At 45.3% G+C, this 20,484-nt stretch overlaps 1 protein-coding gene across 1 annotated transcript in view; it reads left to right on the top strand.

Annotated features, from left to right (window-relative positions):
• Positions 1–20,484, top strand: part of CHD1 (chromodomain helicase DNA binding protein 1) — a 1,592,763-nt gene that overhangs the window by 697,671 nt on the left and 874,608 nt on the right. The window contains exons 21-22 of the mRNA XM_078675438.1: positions 19,930–20,026; positions 20,120–20,215. Coding sequence (XP_078531564.1) covers positions 19,930–20,026; positions 20,120–20,215 — 193 coding nt within the window. The remainder of the gene's footprint in view (positions 1–19,929; positions 20,027–20,119; positions 20,216–20,484) is intronic.

Genomic DNA, 20,484 nt, shown 5'->3' with positions numbered 1-20,484 from the left:
CAGTGGCACCAGTGTGTGGTAGATGGCGTTGTGTAGCAGGTGTAGTGTTATCAGTGTTACTTAGCTATGATTGTGCAGCAGGTGCAGTGGCACCAGTGTGGCGTAGCTATCATTGGTGCAGCATGTGCAGTGGTACCGGTGAGTGGTAGCTACCATTGGTGGAGCAGGTGCAGTGGTAGTGTTGCTTAGCTATGATTGTGCAGCAGGTGCAGTGGCACCAGTGTGTGGCGTAGTTATCATTCGTGGAGCAGGTGAGGTGTTATCAGTGTTACTTAGCTATTATTGCGCAGCAGGTGTTGTACCACCAGTGTGGCGTAGCTACCATTCTGCAGCAGGTGCAGTGGCACCAGTGTGGCGTAGCTACCATTGTGCAGCAGGTGCTGTTGCACCAGTGTGGCATAGCTACCCTTGTGCAGGAGGTGCAGTGGCACTACTGTGGCATAGCTACCATTGTGCAGCAGGTGCACTGGCACCAGTGTGGTGTAAGTATATTTGGTGGAGCAGGTGCAGTGGTACCAGTGTGGCGTAGGCGTAGCTACCATTGGTGGAGCAGGTGCTGTGGTACCAGTTTAGTGCAGCAGGTGCAGTGGTACCACTGTGTGGTAGCTACCATAGGTGGAGCAGTTGCAGTGGTAGTGTTGCTTAGCTATGATTGTGCAGCAGGTGCAGTGGCACCAGTGTGTGGTAGATGGCGTTGTGTAGCAGGTGCAGTGTTATCAGTGTTACTTAGCTATGATTGTGCAGCAGCACCAGTGTGGCGTAGCTATCATTGGTACAGCATGTGCAGTGGTACCGGTGTGGTGTAAGTATATTTGGTGGAGCAGGTGCAGTGGTACCAGTGTGGCATAGGCGTAGCTACCATTGGTGGAGCAGGTGCTGTGGTACCAGTTTAGTGCAGCAGGTGCAGTGGTACCAGTGTGTGGTAGCTACCATAGGTGGAGCAGTTGCAGTGGTAGTGTTGCTTAGCTATGATTGTGCAGCAGGTGCAGTGGCACCAGTGTGTGGTAGATGGCGTTGTGTAGCAGGTGTAGTGTTATCAGTGTTACTTAGCTATGATTGTGCAGCAGGTGCAGTGGCACCAGTGTGGCGTAGCTATCATTGGTGCATCATGTGCAGTGGTACCGGTGAGTGTTAGCTACCATTGGTGCAGCTGGTGCAGTGGTAGTGTTGCCTAGCTATGATTGTGCAGCAGGTGCAGTGGCACCAGTGTGTGGCGTAGTTACCATTCGTGGAGCAGGTGAGGTGTTATTAGTGTTACTTAGCTATGATTGCGCAGCAGGTGTAGTACCACCAGTGTGGTGTAGCTACCATTGTGCAGAAGGTGCAGTGGCACCAGTGTGGCATAGCTACAATTGTGCAGCAGGTGCTGTTGCACCAGTGTGGCATAGCTACCCTTGTGCAGGAGGTGCAGTGGCACCACTGTGGCATAGCTACCATTGTGCAGCAGGTGCAGTGGCACCAGTGTGGTGTAAGTATCTTTGGTGGAGCAGGTGGAGTGGTACCAGCACTGGCACCAGTGTGGTATAGCTATCATTACTGGAGCAGGTGCAGTGGCACCAGTGTAGCGTAGCTACCATTGTGCAGCAGGTGGAGTGGCACTAGTGTGGTATAGTTATCATTAGTGGAGCAGGTGCAGTGGCACCAGTGTGGTATAGCTATCATTAGTGCAGCAGGTGCAGTGGCACCAGTGTGGCGTAGCAGGTGCAGGGGCAACAGTGCGGTGTAGGTACCATTGTTCAGCAGGTGCAGTGGCACCAGTGTGGTGTAGGTACCATTGCTGCAGTAAGTACAGTGGCACCAGTGTGGCGTAGGTACCATTGCTGCAGCAGGTGCAGTGGCAGCAGTGTGGTGTAGCTATCATTGTTGCAGCAGGTACAGTGTCACCAGTGTGGCGTAGCTACCATTGCTGCAGCAGGTGCAGTGGCACCAGTGCGCCACATTGGTGTAACACACTCACTACCACACACTCACCCCCACAGACTCACCACCACACACTCACCACCACACACTCACCACTACACACACAACCACACACACAACAACACACCACCAGCCGTCAGTGCACGCTTTCACCAGGGCCAAACACCACCAGCCATCAATGCACACTTTCACGAACCACAAACACCACCAGGCGTACAACACCAGCCGTCAGTGCATTCTTTTACAAGGCGCACTCACCAGCAACCGTCAGTGCACGCTTTCACCAAACACACACACCATCAGTCATCTGTGCACGCTTTTACCAACCACACACCCACCAGCCGTCAGTGCACCCTTCCACCAGGCACACACACCTCCAGGCGGCAGTGCAATCTTTTACCAAGCACACACACCACCAGCCATCAGTGCACAATTTCTACAGGCAGTCACACACACCACCAGCCATCAGTGCATGCATCAATTGTTAACGCATCCACAATTAACTATTGTAGCAATCTCAGTATGGTACACTTTACTTTTAAACATATTCATGTAAAGCACAGCATGCCACCATTGCTACAATTCCAATCTAACCCACATAATTCCACTACACACCACATGCACACACTCCATAACACATGGCGAAAAGACATTGCCATTTACAATGCCATTAGCTCAAACTCAAATAAATCCGAGTCTATTGCATTTCCAATGCTTGTTGCCGAAGGTTGTGATCCCGTTTCATCTGGGTCAGTCCATTACTTTGCTCACTTTCTTTGCTCCCTTTCATCTCTCTAAGGAGGAGCATCTCCACCAACTGTACCCAAAATGAGTGTTGTCATTCTACCCTGCCTGCACAAATGAGTTCCGGGTGGATGACCAACTCTTTGTGGGGTATGTGGGAGTAAAGAAGGGAAGGGCAGTGCAGAAATGGACCATCTCTCGCTGGGTCGTTCTCTGCATCAAAAACTGTAATGCCTTGGCAAACCAGCAGCCCCCTGAGGGATTAAGGGCCCATTCCACCAGGGGAAAGGCTGCAACTATGTCCTTGGCTCGGGGAGTCCCAGTCCAAGACATCTGTCAGGCTGTGACGTGGGCTTCTTGGGCTTCTTTGCACAGGTTCGCAAAACATGACTGCCTTGATGGTCAGGAATGAAGGGACGGACATTTTGCCCGTTCAGTTCTTCAAGACTTCTTAGTTTAGGCTGTGAATTTGCAACCCACCTGTCAGGATGTTATAGCTTGGGTATCTGTTTCAAATGTAAGGGATCAGCAGCTAGAAGTCTCAATCAGATGAACAAGTTACTTGCCTTCGGTAACGCATTATCTGGTAGAGACTCTATCTAGCTGCAGATTCCTTACAGCCCCACCCATGCCTCCCCGCTTTGAAGACTCGTTTTGTTAAGGCTACGGTTACTCCCCTTTTCAGGGCCCATGTTTTTCACACGACGGTCAGTTACTTCGTGGCTCTGCCTATATAGGTGACCGCGACTTCATAACTGACACCAATAATGCAGAGCCAATTGGAGCCATCCTGCGGTGCCCACAATGGGTATTGCTCGAGCAAAAGTTTCCGCATCCAGCCTGGGAAAAAGGTAAGGAGTCTGCAGCTAAGTAGTCTCTACCAAAAAAAAGTTTAATACAAAAACAAAATTGTAACCCGGCTTTGTAAAATATTACTGCACATTAAGGAAAATATATCTACAAAAGCATTCCTGTTAAGGCATTGGGTATGTGCAATTTTCCAGGATAAGAATTTTTCTTAGATTCACATGCTTGAATCTTCCGCATTGTCGAGCTAGGAATTCCACAGTAACATCTCGGTAACAGTTCTATATTATTGTGATCTTAAGGCTGAAACAACACATTTTTGCTAAGTTCCGTGTATTGTCTAAATGTCGTTGAAATGTCATCACCTGCCATATTAAGATGTTCAGCATTACCAGTGAATGCATAATTGTATCATACCTTAAGTTTTATAAAGGTTTTTGAAAAATAAAAAAAATAAAAACAAAATCATAGATTGCTAAACAGCCCAGTCACATCATTTGAAAAGAATAAACTTTAACCAGTCGGAGATAATGAGCCTAAAGACCACACCCGAAAGACCAACATCACTCAGATCTCTACCGCGCATCATTTGTGAAGGGAGTCCCATGAGCTCTGCTATTTTCCTCGCAGATAAGTGGATTTTCTTTCAGCTTTTGCTTCTCAGTTGAATATTTCTTTACATTTAAATGTGATTACTATCTAAAAATTAGAGCATAACTAAAAAAAGGTGTCGTCAGGACTCGTGGCAAGAAAAGATTACATGCTGAAGTCCCTCACAAAGAGAATTGTTATTGTCTCTACCAAATCATAAAGCAAACAGTGTCAAATATATCTCAAATTTCTTAACTAACACCGTAAAAGATAGATCAAGGGAGGCTTTTAATTTGTCTGTAGAAAATGAGAGATATAAACGCACCATCTACTGAAGAAGACTCAGGTAACACTTCAAAAAGCCTTAAAAATCAGCAATAACTGGCATATTCTAAGACGTGATATCCTGTATATTCGAGGACCGAACAATATATCTAAAAAGTATCTCCTAAAAAGGTTTTAAAGGAGTAAAAGAAGTAACTACTATCAGCGATCATAATTATGTCATATTGGAAACTACTTTATGGGGAGATTGTCATGCTAGAGTGGGTAATACGGTCTCCAATGTGGAACCACATAGACCAAACGGAGTTCGTTTAAGATGGGCAGGGGATAAAGCCAGCGAACTAATCCGTGCTATCGTCCGGGATTGTATAACGTACATTTCTTTCATCCTTGACAATAGCACAGATTTAAAGCAGGTTGTAAATGTTTTTCATGATATTAATAAAATTATTGATGCCAGGTTCACTAAACCGAAAGGTGGCCATAGTATAATTGGACCGGGGTGGTTTGACCATTTGTGCACCAGCCTATTAACTAAATTAAAATTAGCTCTTGCTATCAAACCTAGGGACACCAACTCTGTAATTAAACTTAGATCAGAATATAAGCTTGCTTTAAAGCAGAGGAAAAGTGAGCTAGAGCAGTTGGCATGGGACTCTTTAAATCAGGCAGCTGAATTATCTAACAGCACCCTTTTTTGGGTAACTGTTAATTCTCCTTTTCTTAAGGATGAAAATATTCCAGTCCTAACTTCTAATGTCCCTAGTGACGACTGGATTGCACATTTCTCAAATATATTTGATTCTAACAGCAGTATGGCCACCGACCTGGATAGATGGCCCGTGTTACCTCTGGATATTACACCTAGTGAGGTAGAATCTGGCATACATGCTAGTAAGGGGGGTAAAGCCCAGGGCCCGGATTGGGTGCCCATAGATTTATATAAAACAGCTCCCGAGATGTGGAGCCCTCTTTTAGCTATAGTTTTTAATGCTGCCATATGTACCGATGCCCCCGATACATGGGGGGAATCTATTATTATCCCGATACATAAAAAGGGTAGCAGGTCGGACGTTAAAAATTACCGACCTATCTCTCTCCTTGACTCCTCAGTTAAGATCATGAGTAGAGTTATGTTAGCGAGGTTAGAGGACTGGGCTGAACAAGAGGGTATCCTCGCCAATAGCCAGTATGGATTTAGAAAGGGCCGGGGCACAATCAATCAGTGTTTAAACCTAGATCTACTGATCGGGAAATATAACGCAGCCAAAACCGGCCCACTTTACCTCTGTTTTGCAGACCTTAGTAGCGCTTTTGATATGGTTGACCACTCAATTCTATGGTCAACCTTGCTACAGTTAGGAGCACCAGAGGGTATAATTTATTTCCTGGCTAGGCTGTATGGGAGACTAAAAACATGTGTGCGTTTTGGCCCCAAAGGGGAATGCACCCCAAAATGTAATATTAAAAGAGGGATCAGACAGGGCTGTGTACTGGCCCCCCTCCTTTTTATTTTATTTATTAACGGAATCAACAAGGTTTTTAAAAGTGTTAAAGCTGATGCCCCACAGGTCAAAGGCTCCCCGGTACCGGTGTTATTATATGCCGACGACGCTGTTCTGCTTTCCAGAACACCAATTGGATTACAGCGCCTGATTGATCAATTTTCTACCTTTATTAAGGATAGGAAACTGATTATCAATAAGGGGAAAACCTATATAATGACATGGGGGCCTAAGAATACATTTTCAAAATGTTCATTTTTTATTGACAAAGATAAAGTGCATCAAGTAGATACCTTCTGTTATCTAGGTATTACCTTTTCTAAAGATGGAAAGTGGCGTAATGAATTTAAAAATATCCGCATTAAAATGGCAAAAAACGCCCACGGTGTATTCAGGTTTGCAGCAAACGTTGGGGACCGACGAATCAGGGATATGCTCAAGATTTATCAGGCGAGGTGTATTAGTATTGCTCTATATGGGGCAGGTGTCTGGGGACACAACTGTGCGTACACTCAGCAGCTGGAGGAAAATACTTTTTTTTAAAAAGCTTTTGATGCTGCCATCCTCTGCTGTCACCGAGCTGATACACCGAGAATTGGACATTAATTTTCTGATTGATCAACCATCCTTGAGGCCACTTATGATAGGCCGTTCAATTTGGCTTCAAGAGGAAAAATCTTTCTCTAGATCAATCATTGAGGATTGTTTCTCTTTGGGCAAAATTTTTAAAATTCCCTGGTTGAAATACGTCATTAGGTGTTTTTCTGAGATTTTTAATTTGAACATCTTGGTTGACCCTAGAGAAGTTTTGTTGATACCTAAACATGAGCTGAAAACTAAATTTGTATCCTTTGCTGCAAGAAAACGGGCAGTTGCCAGCGGATCTTTATCCACTGTTATGTTGTATAACAACTATATAATTAATGAAGGTTTTGCAATCTATTTAGTTTGGGTGACTAGACCAACACATAAGTATCTGCTGACTAGACTAAGGCTTGGTATTGCGCATCACTTAGTGGCACTGCCTACTCCTAAGAAACATCCGCAGGGGCCATGTATGTGTGATGGCGTATCCAAACAGAGCACTTTGCACTTTCTTTTAATCTGTAAACTGTACACAAATTTTCATATTGCATTTTTAAAACCCATGTTTGTTAAATATGGCGTACGTACAGTAAATCAGGCTATGAGATTAGTTTTTAATCTACAACATGTCGATATCTGTTTTTTAACGGCCATGTTTTTAACCCAATCAATTAGGGCCAGGAAAAGTATGTGTTTTTAAATTGTTTTGTAATTAATATATCAAGTTGGTTTCCCTTGTCTGTAATCTGCTGTATCTGTTATAATATGTATGTATCTTTTTTTGTGCTTTTATGGTCATTTTTATATGTACCGAATAAAGCTTCATGAATTGAATTGAATTGCTCCCATCTGGGTAAGTTACTCGTAAAAAGTAATTTCAGCTGGACATGAGCAGAATGAGAATTTGTTCCAGAGCAGTGCCAGGAGCGCCAGTGTGACAAATATCTAGGTTTAGGAATTTGTCTCAAGGGGTGGAGCGGCACTAGTTAGCAGATTACACAGTGCCTTGTGCACTTGTGTGCAATTTTCATTTTTCTTCAGGAAATACGGAGAAAGATGTATCTGTTTGGCATGGCAATCTAAAAATATGTTAGCTTTTGAATTACTGCATGTTTCACTTTGACAGAACAGTCAATCACGTCTGGGAGGTGTGCAAAGCTAAAAAACAATTCCCTTATGACTTTTACATAATTTTTGCAAATACTAGGATTGCTATAGGTGTGCTGCGCAATATTTTAGTCATGTGGATTTTCACGTTGAATTCAAGACTTTGTAAAACTTGGCATTAAGAAACCCAGGAGGTTTGGCTGCAAAGGGAGTGTGACAATTTAGTTTTCTCACTCATCTGATCTGGTAGAATCGTACCACTGCTCTCCCCTCTTGTCTCGTTTCTGCTTTAGCGCCATGATGCCCACACGGAGTGATAGTTGCGCTCTATAAATCTCATCATTCATTCATAATGGAGTGAATTGAAAATCGAGTCAATGGATGAATGCATGAATTCAAGAGTTCAAGAGTTCAAGGTCTAATGAGAGAGCATGCATAATGAGTTGAGTGTTGAAATTAAGACCTTCTTTCATTTATAGGCCAGAGCCATTGGCTTAAGCAATGCTCATTTAGGAAGGTAACTCAATTCAGCGTTATGATAAAAACAATTTGGAGGTGGATTATTGTGGTTACTGTATAAGTGGTTTCCGCTTTCCGGTGTGGCGACCGAGACACTATAGCCGGACAGCCCGATAGCGTTTGCGGCCTTAGCGGGTTGCAGAATATTCGGCCTGCTTTGCTGCCACTCAGTCCTGACGGTAACAGCGAGAGGGAGAAGAAAAGGAAAAACGAACGCCCAATCCTGAGCCTCGGAGGACTGAGCCTGCTGCGGCCACGGCGGAAGGGAGTGCTGCGCCCCCTCCCCTCCCCTCCCCCCGGGGACCCAGGAGCCGCGAGTGCAACAGTGGGCTGCTGGGGAAGGCCCAGCCAGCCTACGGAAAAGTGCTGAGGAGCCCCATGCTACTCGGGGATGTGCTCTAGCTGATTCATTGCAAAGACCAAGAGAACCCCTGTGGCGCGGCAGCCAGGAGCTTGTAGCTCTAGCAAACTGACCAGAGTGAAAGCGCACCAATAACGTACCCAAGGTTCACTATTGAAGAGGTCGGAAGGGCCCTGCCTGAAGCTCACAGCCATTTTGAGACCATTTGTGACTGGGAGTGCTGCTGCACGTTTCAAGCCTCGGTGGGTCCTGCGGAGTATTGCGCCCCCCCCCCACCCGCGCCTGACGCACAGACTGGTATATGGAAATCTCGTGCCCTGGGCTGTGGTGGAGAGGCCTGCTCTGCTGGGGTGCCCATTATCTCCTGGCGGAAAAGACGGCAGTATACTCACACACTCAGACTCACGAGAGGATCACCGCCAGCCGCTGCAAAGGGACTTTATCCCCTAGAGACACCCACACCAGGAGGCGCCTACATGCCGCGTCACTCCCGCTGCACTGGAGGTGCCCAAAAGCCATCACAGGACCCCGTCTGCGCCCATCAGCGACCCTTATTTCTGGCTTGCAGGACGTTGACCGAGGTGAGTGTTATGACCTGTAAAAGTCATCCTTGCGTCAATCCCCATCCTTGCGTCAATCCCCCGATATGGGGAAACAAATCGGAGGCATGTCACTGCCTCAGAGCCGGTGGGGCGGACCAGATGTCACTTTGAGGGACCGCTCCGAGCGAAGACAAACAAAAGGACACCGAGAAAACTTTCAGGGAGCCGAGCCTTTCAGCTGGCAAGACGAGCAATTCATTCCAACCATCCCTGTCCGTCTCCCTCAATCAGGGGGTACATGAAGCGCGAGGGTATCCTAAAAATAGCTGCCCATTACCTGAATGAAATGTGGACGCATCAATGTGGCAGCCTGGAGCACATTGGGAGTTTGTCCAAGGTGGAGAAGTCAGCAGGTCCGCAGGGGCGCGCGGCCTGTGACTGTGATGTGCAAACAAAAAACAAACAAAATGGTGGCCGCAAAGCTACGCAAATTTCGGATTCAGGGGTGTGTTTTTGGGCTCTGAGTGACGGGAGACGTCAAAGGGCTAAAGAACGAAAAAAACACGCCCCCGAATCCCAAAGAGACGGGGCGTGTTTGGAGTGACTCCCTTCTCCTCCAATGGCTGCCCTCTGTTTAGGAAGCCAGCCAATGGAGGAGAATGGAGGAGAGAGGCGGGTTCCCAGCCCCCTAACTCCAAAACATTAATTCTTCGGGACTCCGCCCTCACAGCTTGGCTGTGAGAGCTAGGTCCCTCGACCTAAAAAGCGACCTAAAAAGCGGTAATTCGTGATTTGCACGTGAAAGGCTCTGGAGCAGAGGGAGTGCCTGTAGTGGCGTGAGCTGGGACGGTCGCTTTATGGAGCAGTTAATGCCTGGAGTTTTTGTGTATTGCGGGGGTGCTGTGGGATCCAACCCCCCCCAGGGCAAGTCTCATGTTTGACACATGCAGGGAGAGGAGGCGAGGCAGGAAGCCCCCTCTCTCAGTCTCCACCCCCCCTGCACCCTGTCCCCCTGCCCACATGACCCTTTCGCCGCTGGTGCGCTCCCTCCGGCTCGGCCAGTCTGGCTCATTGCACAGGCCTTCCGTCGGTGGAAGACAGGGCATAGGACGTGACTCCCCTTCTCAGCCCTCCTCTACCAGGTGGCACCATTATTTCGCGATATTTTTCACAGAAGTTATCATTGTCAAGCAAAATATTCACTTTATTGTTACCATGTTAGCGCAGAAAATGTTGCAGCAGTAGAATAGATTAGGTTAAATGTCCTTGAGTGTAGATAGCACAGTCTTGTTTCTTGGGCACCTACGTGGGATCCTGTTGGCAACAAGCCTCCTACGCCCCCTCCAGCTGAGGCTGTCTTAAGCACATTTACGGCTGTTGGTAAATCACAAAAGATTTTGCCTAAAGAAGCTTTCCCTGAATATTATAGTAAGGTTAAAATGGATTCTTTGACACTATTATGGAGGTCTGCTTGTATCTGAAGATAGGCAGGCGTGGTACTGTATTTGTAAAGATCTGCAAGGTAAAAGCTGAATGACTGGCTCTGTGCTGGCCATACGCCCATGGGCTCTTGCGAGCCAAAATAGAGCTATTTCTTCCCCTTCCTATTGTTATATTAAAAGATTAAAAGAAAATTGTTGCCACTTGACAGTTGATGGTTCAAAATCTAAAAAGGTGCATTTCTGCTGGGTGTGAGCTGTAATTCACAAGCGTCTCGTTGAAGACCTGTGGGGAGTGAGAGTCGGTCCTGTTGTTTTGATAATCAGTGTAAATGCGGCCATTGAGGTGGTGACCCCATGGGCGTAGGAAGTGTGGGGGACGCGGGCGATATATTGCCCCCCCCCCCCCAGATTTTGGAGTGGGGACACGGGGGAGAGGGGGGACAAGGGCGGGGGGACGAGGGGACAAAAGAATTTCCTCTCTCCCTTTTGTTATTCGCAGGGCCATTAGTGCCTGAAAGCGCTGCCTAATGGCCCTGCACTTGACCTGCCCAGAGAAGCCAAGGACAGTGTACACTTCTCCTGATCTGCCTCTGGCAGCTGCCCTCCTCCCCCCTTTCTCTCTCTTTATTCCTCCATCTCTTTCTGTCTCTGTCTCGCTCCTCTTTACGTACTGATTTCAAGAGACCGCTCTTGTACTCTCTCTTGTACTCTCTCTTGCCTCTCCTTTTCTTTATTTGTTACCCTGTGATATGGATCCAAAAAAGGTGTAACACTTTGGCTGGAAATGTCCTCATTTTCTGACCGTTTTCTATTAAAAAGAAAAACATTAGGACGGAGAGAAAATATAATTAAATACCGAAATAAAGCAATACAGAGTGGTCAGCAGACAGGCCAGATTGTTATTTACACCTACACACATTAGCACAATTTTGCAGAGTTTGTCAGTGAAAGCGCTACTATGATGCCCCCCTACATATCAATGCACCATGTGGCAGGCACCGCACGTAGTTCAGTGATATATGTAATATGTCCCTTTTTAGGTCGAGCCTACAGCAGCGCCTGCGCTGTTGCTCGACTTTTAGTAAGTGAGTTTTAAAAGTGCTTCTCACCGGCTTTTGCTGGCCTAATGCTTGCGTGCACGTGCACAGCTGCCAGCTTTCTGCGCCCAAGGCGCCATCTGGAGTGTGATTTCTTTCACTTTTTGGCACTGCTGCGTGCGCACTCCTTCACCAAATATTTTGAGGGGCGGGGTCTAATGTAGTTTACCACGGAATCTTTTTGTGACTGTCCTTTTGAAGCGTCCATTGTTTGTTCAGTTAATTTTTTTACATCTGAAAATAAACTTGTTTGCCTTGAATACACAGGGCATTGCGTGCACAGGCCCCCCCACAAAAATATCGCGCTGTCCCTGGACATTCGTATCTTTTTAAATGCAACTTATTTCACACATTTTTTGCATGCTGCAAGCTAGCGTTCTGTCGTCAAACACGCTGTTTCAAAGATAATAGAATTGAAATGCTACTTGCCTCCAGGCAATTTCTGTGCACGTCCCACGTTTACTGCAACATCCCAATAGAACAGTAGGCAGAGCAGTCTTGGTATCATGGTTACAATCACAAGCCTGTAGTCACTGGGTGATGCTGAATATCTCAGACGAGGTACTGCAGCTGCAGTGCAGTGAGCTGCTCTCCCAGTCATACAGCCAACAACTCGAACATGAGCAAACTTTCGGGGGGAGGAGACCGCGTGACGTAACAACCTGTCCCTGACAAACTCATCAGCATAGAAGGGCTATCATTCGATCAACCCCTGTGCGGCGCAGGGTTTGCATCACCCTGCAGTGTCTATCGCTTGAAAGGGAAAGTACTGCTTTGCACTGCCTTCATTCAGTTTAAAAAGAACATAAGCCAGTTTCCCATTAGAACCGCCACGAGAGTCTGGAAGCTATCTGAAGGCAAATTATATTTGCTCTGCTTTATGCCATTCAGCATTACTCAACTGCAGCTGAGAAAAGAAAGGCAAAAAGAGGTAATGCAACTTAATCAACTTCAAACCGATTGACGAGAGCTTGGAAACCTCTCAGGCCAAGTGCCACCCCTTACCTTACCAAGAATCCCTTCTGTCTAATTAGGAGAATCTTTCGCTGTCATTTTTGCAGTAAATATACACATTAAATGGAAAACAGACACTGAAGTACCATATATCATCCCAAACCTCAAAAGATGTGGAAAGCGGGTCTCCTGTGTCCCTCTGGTTATTAATTTGTTAAAAATAAAGTGCCAAGGCATGTCTCATGGGTCCACTGTAGCTGGCATAGACCACATCACTTTAAACTGCAGGTTTAAGTGTGGGTTGTATAATTTTTACAGATATGCTGAATAGTTAAATGAGCTACTAATCAACGTTGATTAAAAATACACACTCAGGGGCGTTGTGGTGAATTCTCCTAAATACATGCCAGTGTGTGCAAATAAGTACCAGTGCCCAACATCGGCAAACATCAGCACAAATTAAGCACTGGATTGTCCTCCCACAGCATCTCAGCTGGCTATAATAACGGGCTGCACTTTAAAACATATCACACACGACACAACATGAATTTATTTTGGCCATTGACACCCCAGTGAATATACATACAGGAGTGGATGAGCAGTGTTATCACAAAACGTGTTTTCCTATCACAACTGAGAAGCAGCACTGGGATAAACTAAACCAACAGAGTAATAAACAAGCATTGGCATAGCCAATAAGTCTTGCTTTTGGGACCTTATAAGTGTTTAGTTATCCAGCACAATATCCTTGGTACGACAACATCAACTGTTGCATGGCTAAACACTTATAAGGCCCCAAAGGCGAGGCCTATTGCTATGCCATTGCTTGTTACAATACGGCGAATGATGATGCCAGCAGCACCTGCTGCAATGTAAAAGATAGGCACTGCGAACGCCGTAGTGGCTGTCGTACTGTAATGTCTATCGTGAGGCCGCCACCTAGAAGGCCAGCAGTCCCATTCCCCGATTCGATGGCGGACAGACTGAAGTCCGTCTGCCATCATAATCAGCCCCTAAGTTTGCAAACATCTTGGTCTCTGCTTCATGCACAAACACTTTTAACATGTGCAGCCTGCTTTCGGGCCACTGGAGTTATGCAGCAATGGAGGCCAAAATGATGTTGCAGTGTTTGTGAGAAGTTGGCCTGGTATATGATGATCACTATTCTAGTGATCACCTTGCACCAGTCCAAACAAGCCTTATGGTGATGGTTGTAAGTCAACCTTATAGACCAGCTATCCTAGTGGTAGCGTGGACAGAACAGTCTTAGGCTAAAAGACTCTTGAGGGCGTGTAAAGTCAGCTGTTTTACCATATGTAACCCCTTGAATATCAAATGAAAGGACACCACACAGGATATATTATAAAATATATATGTATTTATTTCTAACACACTCCTCTGGAACTCTTAACGAGATCAGAGGCCAAAGCACATAACAAGACACTTAGTTATTATACGTTAGTTGCACAATTTACAGTTAGGCCCTAGGGCGAAGCAAACCATATATTAAGAAAGTGGTATAAGTACCACGTCACAAGAAAGGGAAAAAGCCTAGGGCCTAGGGAATCGCTGGTGCTACACTGTCTTAATAATAGTTTAGGAGTGGGAGGCCGACAGGCGGCGCGAGCAGTGTCTTTACACAGACGTGGGAGACAATGTAAAGTCAATGGGAAACTTAGAAGTTTAGATTTAGAAGGATTGAGGACACTTCCGGTTTAGCTAGGAGGAAACAACTAGAGACTTAGACACTTGGATAGTCAATACCCTTGGGAGCACCGAAGTACTTGCGTTACCTCACCCACGGACGGGCGGGTGCATAGGTGTGAAGATGTGTCGGGTTTCGGCGTTGGATCCTATGGAGACCTGAAGAAAAGAGGCTGCAGGCGACCAGGAGGAAGATGTCCGGGTGGATCCAAGGGTGGATCGAGGATGAAGAGGACCTGAAAGCAGAGGGGAGAGTGACCGGGTGGAACCAGACGACGTCGAGGAGCAATCAGGTGCTGTCTTGAAGCTTGTCTTGGCAGCCACGTGGACCAGGAGGCGTCGACGACGACCAGGTGCTGGAGACGGACTGTCCCACGAAGGATCTTGCAGATGGAGGGGTCGACTTCCGGACTGGAGTCAACAAGCCTTGACAAAGGCAACCCACGCAGGATACAACAAAGGCTTCTTGTGCAGACCAGCAAGGTCTGAGGTGCTTCACCTTTGCAGGGAAACAAGGGCCAGTCTGGAGCAACCAGACCAGCGATGGTGTTCAAAAGGATTGTCGCCACAGAGGCTACTAGCCAACGGGCCAGCAACCGGACAACGCTTCGAGCAGAACAAAAGCAGAAGGGCCCCACGCAGAACTCGTGGAGTGTGAGGGGCTGATCTTCGTCGCAGATGGAGCTCGGGATCGGGGCTTCTCAATCCCCAGTGCACAACTTTGAAGGTACCTCCAGAGCTGCAGAGGTAGCAAGTTGCAGGCTTTCCAAGATGTCCGGTCCCACGTGTCTCGTCACCTCCACGGATCCGAGCTATGCTGCAGTCGTGAAGAGAGGGTCAGAGAGGTCTGGAAGTCTGGGTCTTGTCAGGCTCTGTGCTCGCGTTCCGGCGGGAACGTCGACAAAGCAAGCCGTTGATTTGCTGAATCGTGCCTGGTTGCCCAGGGTGGTCACTCCTTGGCCACAAGGGAGATTCTTCAGTCTTCAGCAGAATGTCGAAGGTCCAGAGTTTCGTGTCCAGTATCAATTCAGGATTAATCTAAAATCTCAGGACTCAGCTCCTACCTTTATACAACTAAAAGGGGCTGGATTACTTACTAGGTCCCTCCTAAGGGTGGGACCAGGAAGGGGGGTGGTTACACCCCCTCTCCTTTGTCAAGTTTCGCGCTGGGGCTGGAGTGCCCCAGCAACCGGTTTGAACTGGGGTATGCATGGAGCACCTAGTGTGCTCCAGGCAGTGTCTCATTCTATTCAGCCCTCCCTGTCCCAATACACAAAGTCCTGTCTGGGGTGGTGCTCACGCCTCCCCAGGCAGGAAACCTATTGTCCAAACCTCCGTGACTTGAAGGACTCCCAGCAGCAGGAGGTCAGACTTGTGTCTTTGGCAGCAGCGTCCATTTTGTGACGCTGGGGCTCTGGTCATCTTTAACCGGGATAGTCAGCAACAACATGTCTTCTCCCTCTAGAAGGGAGGAATGCTACCCCCATCGCCAGAACTGGCAAGGGGGTAGTATTACAAAGCGTATGATACCTTACACGACATGTTTTGATAAAGCCAAACCAGAGTTAGCATTTAACCGCGAGGTTCATAATGCACTTGAGAGTATATGGTATGGCAATATCATAGAACAGCTATAAGGACATGGTTCCGAAAGCTGAAGACAGGCTCAGCTCATGCTAGAACACCATCTCACACATAACCAAGCACTCTGCCTCCAGGATTGTTAAGGCCTGCCGTAGGAGTGACGTATAGGTTACTATGTGTCTATATATAAGTAGGTATAGGAATACCATACCTAAGCAAGGGGTGATTACACGACCTTGCCCCAGCTGAGTGATCAGCCAGTTTTGTCTATTTGAGTGGCCAGCCAGGGGTGGCATAATACATGCTGCAGCCCCTGGTAGGCCTTGGTTACACCTATGCCCTGAGTACCTAGGGTACACTTCTACAGGGGCTAACAAGGTGAACCAATTCCCAATTGTGTATGTACCTAGAGTACATGGTGTAAATTTAGAGAGAGTGCATCTGGGCTGTGGGTCTGATTAGCAGGCCCACAGCCACATCTAAGTCGAAAACCAGTAAAGCAAAGCAAAAAGTGGGGGTGACCATAGGAAGCAGACTCTACTCTCCTACAGTGTTGACTAAATTATGCAACAATAAAAAGGCTACAGCATAATGTGGTACATTTTATGATACTTTAGTATTTTTACATATGGATGCATACTAACAACCTTTGCAAAGCTTTTGCCTCATTAGTACCTGTGTAACATACACATGCAGCAGTGGGAAAGGGGACCAGTCAACCTTTCCAAAGGGCCCTACTGTTCACCGCAACATAAGTCACATTTCTTTTAGTAATTTTTGATCCGTTTGAGCTACAAAATAGTTTAGGGTTAAATTGTTAGTTAATGCAGCAGATGATGTATTATGTGGCAAATATGATACAGCCATAGTTAAGTGGAAATTTTTTTTCCACTTAAATTAATTTTGCCCCAACATTGTAGTTGATCAATTTGTAAGTTCCCCAAACCCAAAAGTCAAATTTGGGCTCAAATTGCATTTTAAAAGCAGTCCTACCACACAGGGCTACTTTTAAACTGACCTCAGGCTTCAGCAGTGCACACATGTATGCGAGAAAGGGCTGCTGGCCTCTAAACTGCTGTGCCCTATTATATTCTAGGTACTTAAAGGTAGTACTAATCCCCCTGCCCTATTATGTACTAGGGCCTTATAGGAGAGGTTATGCCAATCATAGGGATACCCTAACCCATAGTGCACCCTAGTGTATGTAGGTGTTTTCACTGTATTTTTAAGTGTCTCTTTCAGAATAGCACTGGCCCTGGGCCTGTTTAGGCAGAGGCCAGGGTAAGTCAGAGTCGGGTACCACCAGTACCAGTCAGCAAAAAGTTGGGAGTGCCCAGGGCACAGGGTGGCTTTGCAACACTAGAGGAGCACAAACTCAGAATTTAAAACAAACATAACACCATGGTTGGGGGGGTTCTCTTTAATAATCAGAATTGATTTCTATCCTAATGAACCCATTTCCCAATATTAGGATAAGGAAAGACTAGGGAAAAATCATAACGTTCTAATCTATACCTTGAGGTTTTCATGCAGCTCTTTGATGACGGTTAATAGCTCACTGTTCAATGTTAGGATTTTAACTTCTAAACTGCAAATACCAAAAGAATCTCTGACAAAAGCAGTAACTCACTGACCTATTTACATGATATGCATTGTGTGATATGCATGGTACACGTTCTTTGCAGCAGGCATATTACCCCACTGTGGCTACCTTACCATGAGTCAAAATTTCCACTAGACAAACCTCCGATCTCTCTCAATAAAGAAAATGAATCACTGAAGTTATCTTCAAATTTTTATTGTTGCCTGGAAATTGCTGGAGACCAGGAATACAGCAGCACGTACTTTTCATACCATAATGCATTTGCAAACACAACCCCTCACCATAAGTCAGCAACCTTTGTTTGCTTGGTGCATGAAGATGTAAGATTCATATATATGTTTTTTAACATTTGGTCTGATAACTATATGAATGTAAATAACAAAGCATAATGCAAACTGTGACTACTTGCCTGCTTTTCTCAATATTGCACTTCGAAAGTATGTGATTGTATTTGTTTAACAGGCGGGGATTTGTATAGGGTCACTAGAAATTCCACAAGGTTGTCCCTGTCCCCCCTGCTTGACCCTCTGCACGTTTCGTTCAGTGAGGGGAAAGGCGCACAATTAGCTTAAAAATAGCTTCCTCCCTTCTCTGATATTGAGGAAGAAAGTAGTTTTGAAATTTTATACGTCTATTATATTGGATAATTATTGAGCTCAAAGCATTGTCCGCTGGAAGTAAAGGGCTGAGAAGGCGACATTCGTCCAGTTGGTGAATTACTCTGCATATATCCAGGAAAACTTAGTTCAGATCTCAGCTTCATTTGATAACACTGTGCGATATTATGCAAATCTTTTTACTTAACCCGACTCATTTTAATAGATCTTCAAATCTAGGACCACCTTGAAGAAATTTAGTTCAGGATTAATGCTGCCTAAATGGCCACAAATGGTTTAATAGACAATAATGTTGCTCCACAAAGCAGCAGTGATATTGCCTAAATATACGTTGCAAATAACCAAGACACATCTCTTGGTTCACTCTTTGCATTTTTTCGGTTTGCTGAAGGTGGTAAACAAGTTGTTTTTGAAAAGTGTTTTAACAAATTACAGTGGAGAGATATATGATCCATTGTACTGAACAGAAACATACACACTCAAGAAATTACCTATTTTTAACTTAAAAGAACCTCTATTGTGTTTTAGATGCCGTTTGCTGCACAATGTACATTCTGAATCTAATGACTCAGCTTGTGCTCTTAGAGCCAAGTCAGACCTCTTGCAGTCTCTGCTCTTGATCAGCTCTTTCTGTGAATTTTCAGGATTGCCCACGTCTTGGTATTTGTGTTTACTAACTAATTTGTACTTGGGGTCTTGAACTCAAAACATAAAAGTCTGAGATTATTTTGGAGCGTTGATCAATTTGAAAAATATAATGATTTTTATATATTGTTGGGGAAATCCTTAATGAGTCATGTGCATCATTTATTGACTATTGTGTGTATTTGCAGATGTCAACACTCCTCCCTGATAAGCCTAAAGCTGTTCGACCAAACGACCCCCTAGAAGAGCACCTTAAGATTGCTAGAGCAAGCCCCTGCCCACTAGTAAGGCACCAGGACTCTTTGCACAATACACCTTTTTTGGTATACCATATGAAGAGCCATCTTCCTACTGTTAAGACAACTGATGCACTGGTTGCTTTATAAATGCACTGACACTAATCTGATTTCTGTCAATGTGAATTTGTGGGACTTATTTGCCCATTCACATGAGGTTCCTGGTAAACCAAACCTCTTCCCAATGTATTCACTGCACAGATCAAGACCCTACACTTTGAAGAAGCACTTAGGCCCTGTGGTGCCATTCTCAAAAAAAAACAACAAAAAAAACACACACACACACACACACACACACACACACACACCCCCCCCCCCCCACACACACACACACACACACACACACAGACACACACACACACACACACACACACACACACACCACCCCCCCCCCACACACACACCCCCACACACCCACCCCAACCAATACCACATTAGTAATTCCCCTCCCCTTCGTCTCTCCCGCTCCTACCCCCTGGGCATTAACAGACATGATCAACACAAAATACCACTCCACATAATTCCACTTGATTACACAGAGTTCCACTCCACATAATTCCAGTATGCTCATAATTCCACTGCACACCATGCCTCATAATTCATCTCCACACAATTCCACAGCAAACAATTCCAATACAACCCACATAATTCCACTGCACACCACATTCATCCACTTCATTCCATAACACATGGGTAAAATATATTGTCATTTAAAATGCTAATAGCTCTAACTCTTGCAAAAGTGAGACCTGTTGGCTTTGCCTGGGCTTGTTCTCATAATGTACACACATTGGTTTCCTCTGAATAGTTTATTGTGATTGCTTATGAATGTTTATTGGTACCACACAGAGATCACTAATCTTTTTATTGTGAGATGGAGGAGGAAGTGAATGTGGAAGGTGCCTCTTATGTAAAAAGAAATTGGTAAACTGCATAACTTTATTAATTTTTACTTGTCATCTTATCTCCTAATTTAACTTATTCAGAGGTGACTGAATGAGTACATATCTTTGTCTTTTAGCTCTGCTCCCTTCAATAAAGAAGAATTAGCAGCCATTTTAAAGTTTGGTGCGGAGGAACTATTTAAAGAGCCAGAAGGTGAAGAAGTGGAACCACAAGTATGTAGATATTTGCAACATTATGCATTAATGTTCTGTTTGATTTCACTTTCAAGACAAAAAAAATAATCACTCAAAATGTTATTGTTTTAGGAAATGGATATAGATGAAATATTGAAAAGAGCAGAAACACGTGAAAATGAAGCCGGTCCATCAACTGTAGGAGACGAATTGCTTTCTCAGTTTAAGGTATTCTGTCCACATTCTAATGTCAATCTTTGTATTTGGGCATTTATCATAAATAAAAGCATTAGATCAGATTTACATTTCATGCAAAATATGCACATTTTCTATATCATTCACACATAAATCCCAAAAATATGATACAACACAGATAAAAAAATACATTAGTTTTCAATTATGCAGTGAGTTTTTGGAAACTGTAGTGTAAGCTTTATCACTAACCTCTTGCTTCTCGAGTCATCTGAGTAGCATGGTTGTAGGAAAGTAAGATCTGC

Source organism: Lissotriton helveticus, chromosome 2_1 (genome assembly GCF_964261635.1).
Source record: "Lissotriton helveticus chromosome 2_1, aLisHel1.1, whole genome shotgun sequence".
In the NCBI taxonomy this organism is placed as follows: Eukaryota; Metazoa; Chordata; class Amphibia; order Caudata; family Salamandridae; genus Lissotriton; species Lissotriton helveticus.
Note: the sequence above shows the minus strand (reverse complement) of the source record. Positions and strands in the feature narration are given on the sequence as shown.